General features: G+C 36.7%; 1 protein-coding gene across 8 annotated transcripts in view; it reads right to left on the bottom strand.

Moving 5' to 3' along the window:
* CARF (calcium responsive transcription factor) overlaps positions 1 to 20338 on the bottom strand; it is a 79462-nt gene that overhangs the window by 56180 nt on the left and 2944 nt on the right. For 6 of the 8 annotated variants that reach the window (XR_009533157.1, XR_009533162.1, XR_009533158.1 and 3 more), the window contains exons 2-5: positions 19251 to 19416; positions 7910 to 8021; positions 7228 to 7452; positions 1570 to 1690 (exon numbers count right to left, since the gene is read on the bottom strand). Coding sequence is in view for 1 of the 8 variants with exons in the window: in XM_060106094.1 (XP_059962077.1) it covers positions 1570 to 1690; positions 7228 to 7452; positions 7910 to 7978 (415 nt within the window). In the remaining 7 variants the exon portion in view is untranslated. Of the gene's footprint in view, positions 1 to 1569; positions 1691 to 7227; positions 7453 to 7909; positions 8022 to 10681; positions 10781 to 19250; positions 19417 to 20338 lie in introns of all 8 variants that reach the window. The other 2 variants (XR_009533160.1, XR_009533161.1) reach the window with 2 other exon arrangements.

Genomic DNA, 20338 nt, shown 5'->3' on the forward strand with positions numbered 1-20338 from the left:
AGATAATAAAACTTATACTTTACTGAGAATTTCTCTGATAAACTTGTTTACTTTTAAACTGTAATACTGACTACTGAAGTTTTGTAACTAAGTTTTGGAACTTATATTGAACAGCTAGGATATAAAAGTGGTAGAAGTAATTGTTACATTAATAGTATCACAATATAATAGGAAAATGGAAAACTAATTCCTTTTAGTTTCTATACCATGTTTATAATGTTTTCTGCAAACTATGTTTTTTTTCCTTAAGTTGTAACAACTGTTACCAAAGACAAAGAATCATAACACTAAAGTAAGAATACTTGCTGTAAAGCATTATCTATGAAAAAACGACAACAGTGTAGCTATGATGTTAGAAAAGAGATTCAAATAGATGGAAAAGGAAGGGAAGAAAAAGGAAAAGAACTAATAGGGATATTATCAAATAGGTAGAAAAAGAATAAAATAAAAAGAAATAGGGGGACTTCCCTGGTGGTGCAGTGGTTAAGAATCTGCCTGCCAATGCAGGGGACATGGGTTCGAGCCCTGGTCCAGGAAGATCCCACATGCCGCGGAACAACTAAGCCCATGTGCCACAACTACTGAGCCCACATGCCACAACTCCTGAAGCCCACACACCTAGAGCCCATGCTCTGCAACAAAAGAAGCCACCGCAATGAGAAGCCCGCACACTACAACAAAGAGTAGCCCCCGCTTGCTGCAACTAGAGAAAGCCCACGTGCAGCAACAAAGACCCAACACAGACAAAAATAAAAAATAAATAAATACGGACTTCCTTGGTGGCACAGAGGTTAAGAATCTGCCTGCAAATGCAGGGGACACGGGTTCGAACCCTGGTCCAGGAAGATCCCACATGCCGCAGAGCAACTAAGCCTGTGCTCTAGAGCCCATGAGCCACAACTACTGAGCCCACAAGCCTAGAGCCCATGTTCCGCAACAAGAGAAGCCACCACAATGAGAAGCCCGCACACCACAACGAAGAGCAGCCCCCGCTCGCCACAACTAGAGAAAGCCCATGCACAGCAATGAAGACCCAATGCAGCCAAAAAATAAATAAATAAGATAAATTAAAATAAATAAATAAATATATTTTTAAAAATGAGGAGCATGATTCTTTCTGAACCTGAAGGAACAAAGAGGAAAAGAGCAAAGAGGATGAGAAGAATAGTTAAAAAAAAAAAAAGTGTCACATATCAAACAACAACATTGATAAAAATATAAAATAAAAATTTCTCCAGTAGCTATTAGCACTATATTCTTGTTATTGTTGCTGTCATTATTACTGTTATTAAAATTAGGAAGAATTTATTTTATGCTCACTGGTCATTTGGGAGGAAGCAAGAGTCAACCAGCTTCACAGAATTCCAAAATGAAATAGACAGCTAACCTAGACAGGAGTTGAAAAATGAACTTGAAATTTATTTGGGCTAAGAAACTGTTTCTAATCATTCAGTTCACAATCTCACCCAAAGAGATCAATTTAAGCACTGACTTTCATGAGGTGATTTTCTGAATATACGTTTGTTCTTTAAAACATTCTTAAATCCCCTATATCCCATGATTACTCACCCTGAGGACTATTCACATCCACAAGCTGCCCCTGAGGTACAATCACTTGTGTCGTTCCTGTCTGGGTAGATGGAATTACACGCAGCACCTGTCCATTTTCTGATGGGCTGGCAACAATCATCTTGGAAGCATTTAAAAAAAAAAAAAAAATCAAATGCGTAAGTCTACAATGATTCAAAAGAATCATTACTTAAAAAATTATTAAACATGCCTATCTCTACAGCAGATACTATCATTTTCTTCGCTTTATAGATGAAAACACTGAGGTACCTAAATTTTTTTTCCCAAAGTCTCACAATAGATAAGTGGTAAAGCTAGGATTCAAAACAGGCAGTTTGATCCTATGTCCTATGATCTTAACCACCTATGGTCTTAATCATTACATGGACGTGAGGTCTAATTACTTAGTAACCTGAACAAGTAAGTCTCTGACTAGACTAAATATATTTACTTTTTTCTACTTACTGTATTATCCACACATTTGACCTATTTGTGTGATAATCACTGGTCTCATATTTTAAGTCATTTTCATTTAAAAACAGTAACTTACATGTCTAATTAAACAGGATTTATTTTTATATCTCTGCATTTTTATATATCCTGTCTTGGTCTATAAGAAATACTACAGAAAAAGTCTGAAAACATAGGGGAATTGTATATTTATTATTTCCTTTGCTGTTTTTGTTTTTTTTCAGTTTAACAAATGAACTCCTTGCCTCAAATTTAGAGGAATGTCAACTAAGAAAGTGTCTAAAGTTGAAGAAAAACATTTTGAGCCTATTATTTAAAAATATAACTAATATATTATTTAAAATTAAGTTTATCCTAGGGCTTCCCTGGTGGCGCAGTGGTTGAGAGTCCGCCTGCCGATGCAGGGGACACGGGTTCGTGCCCCGGTCTGGGAAGATCCCACATGCCGCGGAGCGGCTGGGCCCGTGAGCCATGGCCGTTGAGCCTGCGCGTCCGGAGCCTGTGCTCCGCAACGGGAGAGGCCACAACAGTGAGAGGCCCACATACTGCAAAAAAAAAAAAAAAATTAAGTTTATCCTATATTTGCAGACTTTCTGGATACCTTATAAACTTTATTACCTAAAAACTACTCTTCTACTAACAGTTTTACTGTTTTACCTGAAATCCCCTGTCCTCAGTTTTCCCTAGGGCAAATAACTGTCCTTGATCATTCCAACCCACTTTCTCAAACTTCCCTTTTGCTATGTAAAACATGAAAACTTTGCTGATGGCCTGATAGAGATGGCATCATTTTTAGAGAAGGTCATTTGAAAAACTTTAAATTTGGAAAAAAAAAACCCTTAAATCTCAACAAAACAGAAAGCTTTAAATATAATCATAAACATTTCCCAGAAATTAAGAGTAGAAATTTTTTCCTTCCCTCAGTGTTTGTCAAGTTTCTTGAGATAAAAATATCTTGCCATATCTCTTATACCTCTTACTACTTCAGCATGAAAATCAACTGTAAACTCTGAGGATGATAATTCCTTTTCATTTGTGGAGTTAATACTAAGCGTCAGGACTTTACATGCATTGGGTTGGCCAAAAGGTTCGTTTGTTTTTTTCTGTAAGATGGCTTTAGTAGCACTTAGTTGACTTTAACTTCATTCAAAACAATTCTGTTAGATTTTATGTGACAGCTGTCATATCAGTGTGCACTTAAAAAAAGACTGATCAAAATTGGTGAATTTTTTTATAGATGTTTATTAGCATCATACTTTTTAATTTTTTTTGGTTGCACTGGGTTCTAGTTGCTGCAGGTGGGCTCCTTAGTTGCAGCATGTGGGCTCCTCAGTTGCAGCATGTGGGCTCCTCAGTTGCAGCCAGTGGGCTCCTTAGTTGCAGAATGTGAACTCTTAGTTGCTTCATGCATGTGGGATCTAGTTCCCTGACCAGGGATGGAACCCGGGCCCCCTGCAATGGGATCTTGGAGTCTTAACTGCTGCGCCGCCAGGGAAGTCCCAAAATTGGTGAATTTTTGTGTAGCCATTTTAATACTGAAGATGGAAGAAAAAAAACATTTTTGGCATATTATACGCTTTATTATTTCAAGAAAGGTAAAAATGCAACTGAAATGCAAAAGAGACTTGTGCAGTGGCATGGAGAAGGCGGTGTCTGATTGAACGCATCAAAAGTGGTTTGCGAAGTTTCGCGCTGGAGATTTCTCGCTGGATGATGCTCCATGGTCAGGGAGACCAGTTGAAGTTGATAGCAATCAAATCGAGACATTGAGAATAATCAATGTTATACCATGCAGGAGATAGCCGACATACTCATAATATCCAAATCAAGCACTGAAAATCATTTGCGCCAGCTTGGTTATGTGAATCGCTTTGATGTTTGGGTTCCACATAAGTTAAGCGAAAAAAACCTTCTTGACCGTATTCCCACATGCGCTACTTAAACGTAATGAAAACGTTCCATTTTTAAAACAAATTGTGACGGGCGATGAAAAGTGGATACTGTACAATAATGTGGAACGGAAGAGACTGTGGGGCAAGCGAAATGAACCAACACCAACCACATCAAAGGCCGGTCTTCATCCAAAGAAGGTGAGGTTGTCTATATGGTGGGATTGGAAGGGAGTCCTCTATTATGAGCTCCTTCTGGAAAACCAAATGATTAATTCCAACAAGTACTGCTCCCAGTTAGACCAACTGAAAGCAGCACCCGACGAAAAGCATCCGGAATTAGTCAACAGAAAATGCATAATCTTCCATCAAGATAACGCAAGGCCGCATGTTTCTTTGATGACCAGGCAAAAACTGTTACAGCTTAGCTGGGAAGTTCTAATTCATCCACCATATTCACCAGACATTGCACCTTCGGATTTCCATTTATTTAGATCTTTACAAAATTCTCTTAATGGAAAAAATTTTCAATTCCCTGGAAGACTTTAAAAGGCACCTGCAAGAGTTCTTTGCTCAAAAAGATAAAAAGTTTTGGGAAGATGGAATTATGAAGTTGCCTGAAAAATGGCAGAAAGTAGTGGAACAAAAGGGTGAATACATTGTTGAATAAAGTTCTTGGTGAAAATGAAAAATGTGTCTTTTATTTTTACTTAAAAACCAAAGGCACTTTTTGGCCAACCCAATATTATGTTATTTAATCTTCATGACATGTATACGAACTATATACATTTTATACATGAGGAAATTGCAACACAGTGGTTACAAAACTCACGCAAGGTAACTCAGAGCTATATAGTCCTGAGCTGAAATTCAAACCCAAGCAGTCTGACTCCTTTTAACCATTACTCTGTACTGTCTCCCAATATCTGATTATGTTACTTAACCTAAAAAAAGACAAAAATAAAACAATATGAAAACCCTACTGGACTTTAAAAGGCAATAGTAATAATACTGTTGTTAATTCTTTACTCCCTGTAAATGAGATTAAATATGTGTGAAAATTTTTCATTCATTCTTAGAAAATAAGAGTGCTGTGGTTATTTTTAAATCCAAATAAAACACATATAATAAACTTATAATTTATTCGATCATATGAAAATTTCATAATTAAGACTGATCTGTGGAATATCCCCTTAATTTTGAAACTGTTTCCCAGGCACAGTAGAAAAGAGTCTCCTCCATTTTCTGTTTCCTTAGCTTATTCCACCTGTTACCTAAAAAACTATTTTTTATTCATATAATTTGACAATGGTGATGATAATAGTACTTTTTCTATTACCAAAAAAAGTAATTATCTTTAATCTTTGCTATGAAAATAAACATAGTTTTGAAGAGTCATCTGCTGCAATACATTTTCTTTGAGGCCAACCATGAAAATCATCAGAAAATCTTGGCTGACGAGTAGTTTTATATTTACTGGGCTCTTTGTGTACAATATTTCTAGTAAATGAAAAATATCATCCCTGCTTCACTCCAAAACCTCCTCTCAACCACTGCAGATTCACCCACTACAGAATCTTTACTAGTTCCGTGAAAGCTTCTATGTGAAAAAAAATCATACTTCAAAAAAAAAAAAAAAAGTCATTTTTTACAAACAACTCCACTTGGTGGAGACTTTGCTAATGGGAAGACTATCTATATATGGAGGCTGGGGGTATATGGGAACTCTCTGTATTTTCTTCTCATTTTGCTGTGAACCTAAAACTGCTCTTTAAATTAAAGTCTATTAAAATAAACAAAAAAGCTCCACTAAGTTTCCCAGAATATCACCACCTTCTGATCTTTGGTTCTTTGGAGAAGATAGCTTCTTACACTCCATGTTCCTTACATTTATTTTCATGCTCATGCCACATGTTTCCTATTTCACAACTTCAAGCAACCCTCTGTATCATCTCCTACCGCAAACAATGTAAAATCACCTTTATAATCACTTCAGATAGAACATTTAATACAATTACAAAGAGAATGGGAACTCGGAACTTTTTTCAGACCCAGACAAATAAGCAACTTTAACATGCTTTTTAGGAAAGGTACCATGTGTAAAATGATAACCCTTCATACATTTAGACTCTTTTATCCTTCCATTAGAACACACAGACTTTCTAAATGTTCTGATAGAAACTAGAATAAATGTCAAATAAGAGGGGAAATTACAGAAGTATTTCATTTTGAACATGAAATATTAAAATGTATTGGTTCACATCTAGATTATTTGTTGCATATTAACCTCTGCTGGTGATGCAGTATGATTACAGAAGCTTACCCTAACTTTGCATTTCAGTCCTGAAGTAAGCCCAGAAATACGTTGAGCCTGAACATACACACAAAAAAGTTGTCTACAGTTAGCCACCTCTCAACCAATTACTCTCAATGCCAAAATTTAGCTGGATTATAAGGGAGCAAAAGGACATAGATTAACTCTAGAATGCTTCAGACTAGAAACAAAAACAAGAATTTTGGGTTAAATGGTTGCCTACTTAAGTATAATTTATAATTGAAGTTATGATTTTAAAAATAATTTTTATTATTGAATTAAAATTTGTTGTAGAAAATTTGGAAAATATAGGCAAACAAAGAGATACATTATTCTTCATATTATTACTTATATAAATATATTATTAGTCAGAGAGCAATTTAGAACTTTTTCTCATTAATTTTATTTGAATCAAAACCATCTATCACCACATCTATTCAACTGTGAACTTGGTCATAAGTATTTCTGGCTAACAGTTTAGAGCAGAACTGTCAACTTTATGCATTGTTATTCACATGACACCTACATATCTACTTACAAAGATCAGTAAGGGTATGTCTAAATTCCATTATTCCACTGGTACTTCCATTGCTTTCTTTTTCTTCAAGAAAGCATACCAGCATGTGTCACACAAATCAGTAACTGAGATGTTGATAGAGCAAACAATGTTGAGTTCAGTCATATGTATATACAAAAAATAAATGTAAGTTATATGTAAGCTCTGGCACTTTAGCACTAGTGACAGATTATGTTACATTTCCAACGGATCTCAAAGCACCAGTAGCTGGGACGTACTGGTTTGAAGTACTCTGTAGTCCTGAAAGGAAATCTTTTTAAATCCTTATATAACTTAAAAATGAATGTCATGGAAACAGTATTTTCAAAGCAATGTAAAGCAATAGTGTCAAGAAATTAAGGTCATCTAGTAAGACTAATACATTTTGCTAAATAGCAGAAAACTGGTTATTTTAAAAACGTACTCACCATTTGCGCATTAGAATCCCCCAATGACTGAAGCTCATATTGAATAGGCTGCCCATTTTGGTCCACTAGGTGGAATTGCTCTGCAGAAAGAGTCTGTGTCTGAGTCAGGGGCCCTGGTATATTCTGTGATGTGAGTGAATTATCCACTGCAGTAGTAATGGGTAAAACTCTAGGGGAACCATCTTGTCCAAAAGAAGGCTCATTGGAGTCCATACAGCTTAGATGCTTTTGCAAAGAAAAAAAAAAAATCACTTGAGTGTTTGTAAAATAAGTTACAATTTTTAAAAAATAGAATGTTTTTAATAAAAGATGGAGACATATTAATTTTTCAGTTAATTATTCACTTTACTTTTTGCAAGGGTTATCAATTTACAGACTGATATAGACAGAAGTTCTTAAGTGAAACTGTTGATTTTTATTATATTTTATATCAAATTGTCCACAGGAATACAATGTGAAATGATGAAATATTTATAATTCAATATGTAGATTTTTCTTTACATATAAACTTTCATGAATACATTAAAGTTCTATATTATAAAATTAAATATGATAGAATTATTAAAAATTCTTGAATACATTAAATATAACACTATTCCTTAAACATAAAAAATTGTCCAATTGCATGCTGCTTTCCCTTTAAATGGAAAAAAGTTCCCAGTTGAATCCCTACTTCAAATACCTGAGAATCGGTTTTTGACTCTTCGGAATCATTATGGTTGACTCTTAATGAATCAACAGACTGTTCCATGCTGGTATCATATTCAATTCCATTTTCTTCTATTATTTAATACCTGAAAGAGTTTAAATATCTGATCAACTAAAGCACCTAACATTTTAATAGAATGTTTGTCTTAAATAAATTTCTCATCTTCCCTATTGTGTTACCCTACACAATTTAGGTTAAATCATTTACACCCTATAAGATCAATAAAATGAACATTCTTGTTAAATAATTTGCAAAGGCACCAGAATAAATTCAAGACAGAGCAAAAATTAGTGCTATGTAGTTTCCTCACCCTATCCTTAATTGCACTCATGTACTGGTTTATTAAGATTGCTGCTATGTGACAGGTACTGTTGTTACACCCTTTCAAATTCTCCTAAAATTCTCATTTTACAAAGATGTAATCTAAATAAAAGCTTTTAATTTTATGAGGTGTGCCCTATCATAGCATTAGATAATTTTGAAAGAGATCTCTTGGTACAGGAGGAGATTATATACACACAACTCTTACCATAACATACAATTATACCACTTAATATTAGCATGACAAGCTTTGAAAATGAAGAAATATGTATTCTAAAAAGGTTGAGCCACTTAGGCCTAGTACAGTGGTTTTCCACTGGTGGTGATTTTGCCCCTACACATACCCCCAACACCCCCTAATTGCCTGGGGATACTGGGCAATGTCTAGAAACTTTTTTGGTTGCCACAACTGGAGGGGGTACTACTGGCATCTAATGAGCAGAAGTTAAGGGAACTGCTAAACACCTTGCAACGCACAGGACAGCCCCCACATGAAGATGTTAATGGTGCTGAGGTTCAGAAACCCTGGCCTATAGTATAGTGACTAATGGATTCTGTATGCTCTAAAAAGAATGATGTTTTATGACTCAAAATTGGAGTAAAGTCAAAATGAAACTGCTGAAGAACACCACTGAAAAATTTATAATATAAAATAAACTTCATAGAATCTTTTCTATGAATTCTATTCTTCATAGAATCTTTTTTAAGAACCCAACCCTATAATTTTATTTTTTGAAAGACAGCATAAATTCTTTTAAAAAATCTTTAAAATTCTATCTTTAAATTTACATGCATTAATTGAACTCTTTTTTTGATGTATAGCTCTATGAATTTTAACACAGATAACCGTCATCACAATCAGGATACACAATAATTCCCTAAACCCTAATTTACATTTATACCTGTATTTCAGACTTATTTAGTATATGTATTTGGATACACTGAAAACTTATTTTTCTGTGATAGCATCCAAACATTTATTTATAAAATTAACCATTTCAGAAAATCTGCAAGGTTTGCTATTTCATATCTTTAAGATATAGTAAATAATTCTACTCAAATATAAATTGTAAAATGTTATAAAATAACCCTTATTTTTAATATATAACTATAAAATATCTTAAAATTGCTTCTCCTTAAAGATTTTAAATTATCACTTGTATTCTAGTTTAATGTATTACAAAAATTCCAAAAACCTGTGGTTACCACTAGGGCTATAAAAGAGCAATTTTATTTTATAACATTCTGTTCTGTTTTTTTATACTATACATATATTACTTAATATTAATATTTTATAGAAGGGGTTTAAAAAATAGAAAGGAAGTTTCACTAATGGCAATACAGCAGATTAGACACTGTAGAAGGCTTTCTTGCTAGAAAACAAAAAATAGAAAGTTGATCTAAAACAAAATATTTTGTGGCTGGGAGCTACTATAGGAAGTAACAAAAATCAGAGGCCACTCCCTGCCCTCTCCCACTCCGCCCAATCCCCACTCCCCAAAATAAAAGCAAAAGCTGTGATCTAAAACCTAAGTGATGAGCACAAGCAAAGAGGAAAATTTCAAGGGCAGTGCTGCTAATAAACACTGTGGCTGGGAGTGGGCTTGGACAAACAGCTGGTAGGGGAGGAGAACTTAAAACTCCCAAGGTAAGACTAGGAACCTGAAAGATCCTGGTATGCCAATAATGTACCCTGGCTTCTGGTGAGAACAAATGCAGTTATTATTTGGAGGAACACAAACACAGTTAAGACTTTAGCTTCCTTTCACATTAAGATCAATCAAATATAAGCTTACAATCAAAGAGTGCCAAAAACACAAAGAAATAAGCCACCATAAGAAGGAGTCAGCAGGGCTTCCCTGGTGGTGCAGTGGTTGAGAGTCCGCCTGCCGATGCAGGGGACACGGGTTCGTGCCCCGGTCCGGGAAGATCCCACGTGCCGTGGAGCGGCTGGGCCCGTGAACCATGGCGGCTGAGCCTGCGCCACCGGAGCCCATGCTCCGCAACGGGAAACAACAGTGAGAGGCCCGCATACCGCCAAAAAAAAAAAGAAGGAGTCAGCAGAGTTAGACACCCCCTAAAGACTTCAAATATTGGAACCATGTAATACTGAATATAAAATAATTATTTAATATTCAAAGAAGTAAAAGAATGAGCCACAGGAATAAGCAAGCAACAAGAGACTATCAAAAGTTTAATTTGAAAGAGAACCAAACAGAACTTTCAGCAATGAAAAATGTAATTGCTGAAATTAAAAAGTCAATGGATAAATTAAGTAGAAAGTTAGAGGCAGAAGAAAGAATTACTAAATTAGAAGACAGGCTTTAAAAATTACCCAGAATGCATCATAAGCAAAACAGAGTTTAAAAAAATAAAAGGAACACACTTCAGACTAGGAAAATAGAATAAGAAAGTATAGCATACCTATAATTGGAGTCTCAGAAGAATAAAAAGAAAAACTGGACGAGAGACAGTATGTGACGAGATAATGGCTGACCATTTTTCAAAACTGAAGACATGAATCTACAGATAAAGAAAGCACAAAATGTACCAAGATAAATCAAAAGAAATCCATACCAAATGTAGTCAAAGTACAAAATTCTAAAGAAAAACAGAAAAAATCTAAAATGCAGCCAGAGAGATACAATCACCTACAGAGTATTAACATTAGATATACATCAGACTATTCAATAGCAACAATGGCAGTAGAAGTCACAAGAATAAAAAAAAAGTAACTTTCAGAATACAATTGTATATGCTCAAAGCTACTTTTTCACAAAAGAGGGTGAGAGAAAGACATTTTTAAGATTAAAAAACTGAGAGTTTATAATGAACAGATCTTACACAAAAGCAATTCCTAAAGAATTAGAAAATAAAAATGATACCAGAAGGAAGTCCTGAGATGCTAGAAAAATGATAGGCAAATAAATTAATAACTCTATGAAAAACCTAAATAAACACTGTTTGTATAAATAATAATAACACTATTACAATTTTGTGTATCTGTGTTTTAATGATAGAAATAAAATACTGGAGAACTAAATAAAATAATTAACTCAAGGGGGTGATGACAGATAAACACAATATATCAAAACTTATAGGATGCAGGGAAAGCAGCTTGTTCTTCACAATTTCAAAAATCACTACAAAGCTAAGGTATACAAAAGAATGTGGTACTGACATAAGGATAGACATGTAGATCAACAGAATAGAACTGAGAGTCCAGAAATAAACTCATACATCTCTGACCAAATAATTTTCAACAAGGGTGCCAAAAGCATTTGATGGGGAATGAAGTCTCTTCAACAAATGGTGCAGGGGGGCTTCCCTGGTGGTGCAGTGGTTGAGAGTCTGCCTGCCGATGCAGGGGACACGGGTTCGTGCCCCGGGCCAGGAAGATCCCACATGCTGCAGAGTGGCTGGGACCGTGAGCCATGGCCGCTGAGCCTGCGCGTCTGGAGCCTGTGCTCCGCAACGGGAGAGGCCACAACAGTGAGAGGCCCGCGTACCGCAAAAAAAAAAAAAAAAAAAAAAAGGATTGAAGTACTGATATATACCTCAAAAAAGTTATGCTAAGTGATAGAAGCTGGACACAAATGGTCACATATTGTATGGTTCCATTTATAAAACATATCCAAAACGGGTAAAATACAGACAGAAAGTAGACTGGTGGATGCCAAGGCTTGGGGGAGGGGAGAACAGGGAGTTACTGCCAACTGGGTACAAGGTTTTATTTTGGGGTGATAAACGTTTTTTGGAACTTGATAGGGGAATTAAGATTTTGCAAGCCACGTGACACAGCCAAAAAAAGAAAGAAAAAAAAGATATGCAGCTAGCAAATAAACAATGAAAATATGCTAAACAGCATTAGTCATTAGGAAAATGAAAATTATAACCACAATTATATACATCTATATACCTATTAGAATATTTACAATTTAGAGGATTGATATATCAAATGTTTATGAAGATATGGAGCAACTGGAACTCTCATGTATTACTCGTGGTAATGTAAACAGTATATATTCTCTTTTGAGAATCACTTTGGCAGTTTTCTAAAAAGTTAAACGTGAACCTAATTATGATCCAGCCATTCCAATTTATGTATTTACACAAGAGAAATTAAAGCATATGTGCCGGACTTCCCTGGTGGCACAGTGGTTAAGAATCTGCCTGCCAATGCAGGGGACACGGGTTCGAGCCCTGGTCCAGGAAGATTCCACATGCTGCAGAGCAACTAAGCCCGTGCGCCACAACTACTGAGCCTGCGCTCTAGAGCCTGCAAGCCACAACTACCGAAGCCCGCGCACCTAGAGCCTGTGCTCCACAACAAGAGAAGCCACCGCAACGAGAAGCCTGCACACCGCAATGAAGAGTAGCCCCCACTCGACGCAACTAGAGAATAGTCCACGCGCAGCAACAAAGACCCAATGCAGCCAAAAATAAGTAAATATTTTAAAAATCCTATTTAAAAATAAATAAATAAAGCATATGTGCCCATATATCCCATAGAGGATAGTCTTTTTTTTTTAACATCTTTATTGGAGTATAATTGCTTTACATCGTTGTTAGTTGCTGCTGTATAACAAAGTCAATCAGCTATACATATACATATATCCCCATATCCCTTCCCTCTTGCATCTCCCTCCCACCCTCCTTATCCCACCCCTCTAGGTGGTCACAAAACACGAGCTGATCTCCCTGTGCTACGCGGCTGCTTCCCACTAGCCATCTATTTTACATTTGGTAGTGTATATATGTCAATGCCACTCTCTCACTTCGTGTCAGTTTACCCTTCCCCCTCCCCGTGTCCTCAAGTCCATTCTCTATGTCTGCCTCTTTATTCCCGTCCTGCCCCTAGGTTCTTCAGAAACTTTTTTTTTTTAGATTCCATATATATGTGTTAGCATACGGTATTTGTTTTTCTCTTTCTGACTTACTTCACTCTGTATGACAGACTCTAGGTCCATCCACCTCACTAGAGGATAGTCTTCTTAACAAATGGTGCTGAATAAAGGGACATCCACATGCCCACCCCCACAAAAAAAGTGAACCTAGATACAGACCTTACGTTCTTCAAAAAAATTAACTCAAAATGGATCATAGACATAAATGTAAGATGCAAAACTATAAAGCTCCTAGAAGACAACATAGGAGAAAACCTAGATGACCATGAGTATAGTAAGGATGTTTTAAGTATAAAATACCAAAGGCATGATCCATGAAAGAGATTATTGATAAGCAAGACTTCATTAAAATTAAAAACTTTTGCTCTGCAAAAGACAGTAACAAAAGTATGGGAAGAAAAACCACAAACTCGGAGAAAATATTTGCAAAACATGTATCTGATGAAGGATTTGTATCCAAAATATGCAAAGAACTCTTAACACTCAACAATAAGAAAAAAACCTAATTTAAAAAGTGGTCAGGGCTTCCCTGGTAGCGCAGTGGTTGAGAGTCCGCCTACCGATGCAGGGGACACGGGTTCGTGCCCCGGTCCGGGAAGATCCCATATGCCGCGGAGCAGCTGGGCCTGTGCGCCATGGCCGCTGAGCCTGCGCGTCTGGAGCCTGTGCTCCGCAACAGGAGAGGCCACAACGGTGAGAGGCCCGCGTACAGCAAAAAAAAAAAAAAAAAAAAAAAGTGGTCAAAAGACCTGAAGATACACTGCAGCAAAGAAGATACACAGATGGCAATTACACATATGAAAAGATGCTCGACATTATATATCATAAGGGAACTGCAAATTAAATCATCACTGAGATATCATAACACATATTAGAATGGATAACATTAAAAAAAACCCTCTATTAGATGTTGCCAAATATGTGGAACAATAGGAACTCTCATTAATTGATGCTTGGGATACAAAACCGTACATACAGCCACTCTGGAAGACAGTTTGACAGTCTCTTACAAAGTTAACCACAGGCATACCATACAATCCAGCAATTGTACTACTACGTATTTACCCAAATGAGTTGCAAATTTATGTTCCATAAAAACCTGCATGGATAGTTATAGCAGATTTATTCATGATTGCCAAAACTTGAAAGCAACCAAGATGTCCTTCAATGAGTGAATGGGTGAAACAACTGTGGTATATCCATACAATGAATTATTATTCAGTGATTAAAAAGAAACAGGCTTGGGGGCCTCCCTGGTGGCGCAGTGGTTGAGAGTCTGCCTGCCGATGCAGGGGATACGGGTTCGTGCCCCGGTCTGGGAGGATCCCATATGCCGCGGAGCGGCTGGGCCCGTGAGCCATGGCCGCTGAGCCTGCGCGTCCGGAGCCTGTGCTCCGCAATGGGAGAGGCCACAACAGTGAGAGGCCCGCATACCGCAAAAAAAAAAAAAAAAAGAAACAGGCTTGGGAATTCCCTGGCGGTCCAGTGGTTAGGACTCAGTGCTTTCACTGCTGTGGGCCTGGGTTTGAACCCTGGTCAGGGAACTAAGATCCCACAAGCCATGAGGGGCAGCCAAAAACAAAAACAAAAGAAACAGGCGATGAAGGCACAAAAAGACAAGAAGAAACCTTAAATGCACACTGATAAGTGAAAGAAGCTACTTACTATATGGTTCCAAATATATGACATTCTTGAAAAGGCAAAACTATAGACACAATATCAAGATCAGTAGTTGCCAGAGGTTGGGGATGTGGGAATTCATATAGGTAAAGCACAAGAGATTTTTATGGTGATGAGATAATACTTTATGATACTGTTATGATGAATACATGACATTAATCCATAAACCTGTACAACACAAAGAGTGAATCTTAGTGTAAACTATGGACTTCTGTTCATAATAATGTATCAGTATTGGTTCATTAACTTTTAGAAAATGGACCACACTACTACAAAGTGTTAATAGTAGAGAAAACTGCATGCTAGGATGGAGGGGAGAGAAGGTAGGTGAAGGAATATGGAAGAAATCTTTATATTACCTGCTCAATTTTTCTATAAATCTAAAACTTTCAGAAAAAAATTAAGTCTTTTAGTTAAAAAAAAAAGAGCAAACAGAGTGTCTGTAAACTGAAGCCAATAACAAATCATAGTATATGAACTCCGAAATTATCTTGAAATTTTAGGTTAAGTTACCATACTCTGAACAATGTTGGAGTTAGGGTGGACAGGAAATATATTATTTTTTCATTAACTTTTAAAACAAAAACTGAGAGGGTTTTGTCAGTAAAAATGTATAAAATAGCTGAAGACAGTGTTCTGTAGTCATATGCTCTGGGTTTGAATTTCAGCTTCATACTTACTTGTCAAATTAGTTAACTACTCTGAGCTTTAGTTTTTCTCATGTGCAAATAAGCAATTATACTGCATCTCCCTCAGAGGGTCGTTATATTAAACAAAATAATGTGTGCAAAGAGCTTGGTGCAGTTCCTAGTACAGGGTCAATACTCAATAAATTATTTCTGCTACCTATAATTATGCAAACTAAGATAAAAAATTCACCTATCTATATATAAATTACTTGGTTCCTAAGGACAAAAATCTGTTAAATATCAGTCATCTCATTGATGTAATAAAAACTTCCTGGGCTTAGTATAAAGCTTCTAAATATACTTTTCTATACTGTCTTTGAAAAAATGCAAAAAATTTTACTTTCAGATGACTCACAAGTTCTATTTCAATATTACTGTTTAGTTTAAAAATTCAAACATCTGATGAATGTAGTAGAAAAAGGACATAGGGTCAGTCTAGATTTGATGAAAAAAAACAATGTTAACTTCCCTGAACTTCAATTCCTAATTTTTTAAAGATCCCATTCAGTTCTTAGATCTTATGTTTCTAATAGCTGATTATCTTGATGACTTTTAAAATTCATTTAACTACCGTTTATTGACTGACCTCTAATGTACACTGAGTATAAAAATAAAAGAACTCTATTCAAGGAGAAAACTTTTACAGAGTTAGATCCAATTGAAAATAAAGTCCTACTGAGGGACTTATTAAAACTGAAATAATTGCTGTCAAGAATGCAACTTAGGGCTTCCCTGGTGGTACAGTGGTTAAGAATCCGCCTGCCAATGCAGTGGACATGGGTTCGAGCCCTGGTTGGGGAAGATCCCACATGCCACGGAGGAACTAAGCCTGTGTGCCACACCTACTGAGCCTGCGCTCTAGAGCCCGTGTGCCACAACTATTGAAGCCTGTGTGCCACAACTACTGAAGCCCACGTGCCTAGAGCCTGTGCTCTGCAACAAGAGAAGCCACTGCAATGAGAAGCCCACGCACTGCAACGAAGAGTAGTCCCCGCTCGCTGCAACTAGAGAAAAGCCCTTGTGCAGCAACGAAGACCCAATGCAGCCAAAAATGAATAAACAAAATTTTTTTAAAAAGAATGCAACTTAATTTTTTAAAGTGTATTAAATACACTAAAATATTTACTGTCTAAACATGATGACATTAAGATTAGAAATATTTTTGAGACTTTATTTTGATTTTTAAATATAAGCATTATGATAGAATACATGAAGATTATGAATTTAATTATTATAGCTACAAAATAATGTTTATTGAATGCTTCTTATCCTTAATAATTATTAGCCAGAATTATTAACAATCACTCTGCTATTCTGTGATATAGGACCCATTAACAACATTTTACACAAAAGGAAACTGAGGCTCACCAGTAAAGGTTATAAGGTTTTCATTTATTGAGCATTTACCATAGTAAAGCACTAGGCTCAGTGTTTTATACATGTCATTTTATTTAATCCTTTCAACAACCCTGTGATTCAGTTACTTGCTCCAATTTACACATAAGGAAATAAGATTTAAGCAGTTAAGTAACTCCAAAGATTACAAATATACTAGGTGGCTGAGCAAGAACTCAAACCTACATGCATTGATCCCAAAGCCCACTCTTTTATTATTACAATGTGAACTCTTTCAAGGTAACAGACAAACCTCCCTCCTTCATTAGTCATGGCTTTAAATTTTTTTTTGTTTTTTTGGATAGGTTAACAAATTAAGGATGCTAAAAGAAATTTTGTTCATTTTTGTTCTCAACTTTTCCTGGTTAAAATTTAATTATAGGCAGTCTCTAACACACAAAAGCCCTCCTGCAAGCAATCTACAGATCTCTGACCCCCCGAAAAAAAACTAGCATTTTAACTATACAGGAATTACAGCCCCTGAGAAAATATTCTGTAAACAGATCCAAAAGTGGATCTAGGGACAGAAAGGTAAAAAGTGAAAATAGCTTAGGAGAAAAATTTTCTAAAAACTTACTCTCAGTTTCCTGGTAGGTGCCCTGATTCCATTACAAATTATCCCTACTGATCTAATTTTTTTTCATTTTATTTATTTTCTCTTACCCTATCTGAAATTTCATCAATGAAATTTTCATTGGAGTTAACAAGCATTTTTTCTTAAAAAGAAAAAACTCTGGAGAGATTATCAGTCATTATCAAATTTGTGTATATTTATATAAATATAGCTTTCTCCCTTTAAGATGAGTTAAAAACAGCTACCCCGAAAAGTTTAACTTAGAGGTTAGAACGCAAGTACATTTGAGGCTCAGAGCACCTTAAAGGGATTCTGCAGACCTGAGGTAGATGCTGCAGTGAACAGGGAAGGCAGGATGAATGCCCTGGGGAAGTTCACTAGTGAAGGGGTGGGATAACACAGGAAGCTTGCCAAATATAAACCACTTACTTCAGAACTTTGCCCAGACTGGGAATCTGTAAATGGAAGAAAGAGAACTTCTTTCCTACTATCTTCTGGAAATTCAAAACTCAAAAATTTCCTTTCAGTATGCAGTAACTCTATACTATGTGTTAAACAAGGTTTTCGTGTTTATTATATGGAAAAGTGGGTTTCAGTATCTGTTGACCTAACTCATTGTTGAATTGGAGATTAAAAGTACATTTTTAGGGCTTCCCTGGTGGCGCTAGTGGTTGAGAGTCCGTCTGCCGATGCTAGGGGACATGGGTTCGTGTCCCAGTCTGGGAAGATCCCACATGCCGTGGAGCGGCTGGGCCCGTGAGCCATGGCCGCTGAGCCAGCAAGTCCGGAGCCTGTGCTCTGCAACGGGAGAGGCCACGACAGTGAGAGGCACGCGTACGGCAAAAAAAAAAAAAAAAAAAAAAAAAAAAAAGTACATTTTTAAGTTACAGACGTCCCCTTCAAAAAATAATTTGAGGGCCTCCCTGGTGGCGCAAGTGGTTGAGAGTCCGCCTGCCGATGCAGGGGATACGGGTTCGTGCCCCGGTCTGGGAGGATCCCATATGCCGCGGAGCGGCTGGGCCCGTGAGCCATGGCCGCTGAGCCTGCGCGTCCGGAGCCTGCGCGTCCGGAGCCTGTGCTCCGCAACGGGGGAGGCCACAACAGTGAGAGGCCCGCATACCGCAAAAAAAAAAAAAAAAAAAAAAAAAAAAAAAAAAAATAATTTGAATGAAGTGAAAAGTATTACTCCTTCCTCCCCTAAGTCTTCCATCAATTTGCATTATACTCCTCAATCCTGACAACTGCAGGGTGACTTAAAATACCCAATTTTCCCACCTAACCTCAATGTCAGCACATGCTATAAGTTATTATCCCGGGCTTCCCTGGTGGCACAGTGGTTGAGTCCGCCTGCCGATGCAGGGGACACGGGTTCGTGCCCCGGGCCGGGAAGATCCCACATGCCGCAGAGCAGCTGGGCCCGTGAGCCATGGCCGCTGAGCCTGCGCGTCTGGAGCCTGTGCTCTGTAACGGGAGAGGCCACAACAGTGAGAGGCCCATGTACCGCAAAAAAAAAAAAAAAAAATTATTATCCCTAACTTTCAATTAACTATGTCAAAGTAAAGTTCCAAAGAATGTAGATATTAAGATTAAATAGCTAGGTATAAAATGTTCTTTTCCGACTGGTAACCATAATCAGAACAAAGTACCTATATACAAAGTGTAACTTGACTTTTTCATTAATATGTAATAGACAATAGTTAACCTTTATAGAGTCGTTACCTTCTATCATTTAAAAATAAAATTATTACCTTCATGAAGGAGCTTGAGTTTAAATTCAGGTCTCAAGCACTCTACTATCCCCAGAAATGCCCCCTCTTTTCCACTGAAGTTCTTCCTTTGGGGGGCACTGAATCATGATGGTTGGGGCATCAGTTATGTGAAAGCTATAATTATGTCTTCACAGCAGCATTTTTTCTGTAATGAGAAGGTATTCAGTGTATATTTATTTTCCTACACATAAAGCAAGCTACTAGATTTTGTTCTGCAGGTTTTACTATAAAATAGCCACTACCAGCCTGGTATAGTTTACCCAGCAATTGACTCGGTTAAAGTGAAGACTAGGACTGTCTTTATGGAAGACTGCATGTGTCCAGGGGTTGGTGACTTAACCTGTGTTGGGGATTTGGACTAAGGCCTTGTTTCAACTCTCACATTCTGTAACTACTACAGAAACAAAAACGTCCACAGTAAATTGCATTTTTCTCCACAATGAAAATATTTACTAATTGGACATATTTTGGAGCCATAGAAGCTTGAGAATAAGGGCTTCCCTCCTCATACCCCATCCCCTATAAAATCCTAGAATTAAATTGATAAGCTTATTTCTTAAGTAGTATTGGGATTGGATAAAGAGAACAGAAAGAAAAGAGAAAGTATTAAATATATAACCTAGAGGGTAATAATTGGAGTTCAGAAAACACACTAAGGCCATTAAATTTTGCTGGCAAACTGCTTTCTAGAATGTTTCACATCACATTTTAAAAAGTGGATTTTACCTTATACCAAAAGCAAAGATTAGGAAGAATTAGAAGTTCAATGTTTTAATTTATAGCAAAAAAGGGCTTTTATTGTTTATACATACTGAATACATGGCAGAGGGGAAGACACTAGTCAGGCTGTAGTTACTCAAATCCCTGTGGACCAAGTTGGGGCTACTGCTGTTTTTTTGATTTTGTTCAACAGCAAATCTATTTGTTCAAAACATTAAAGGTAATTCTCAGCTGTAATTTCTTAAAAATGGTCTTAATATTTGATTTTTTTTTTAGTTTTCCCGATAGACTTTTGTGTGGTAAAATTTATCTGTTAAAACCAATAATCTAACAGTAAATCCCCAAAC

This window comes from Mesoplodon densirostris, chromosome 8, assembly GCF_025265405.1.
Source record: "Mesoplodon densirostris isolate mMesDen1 chromosome 8, mMesDen1 primary haplotype, whole genome shotgun sequence".
NCBI lineage: Eukaryota > Metazoa > Chordata > Mammalia > Artiodactyla > Ziphiidae > Mesoplodon > Mesoplodon densirostris.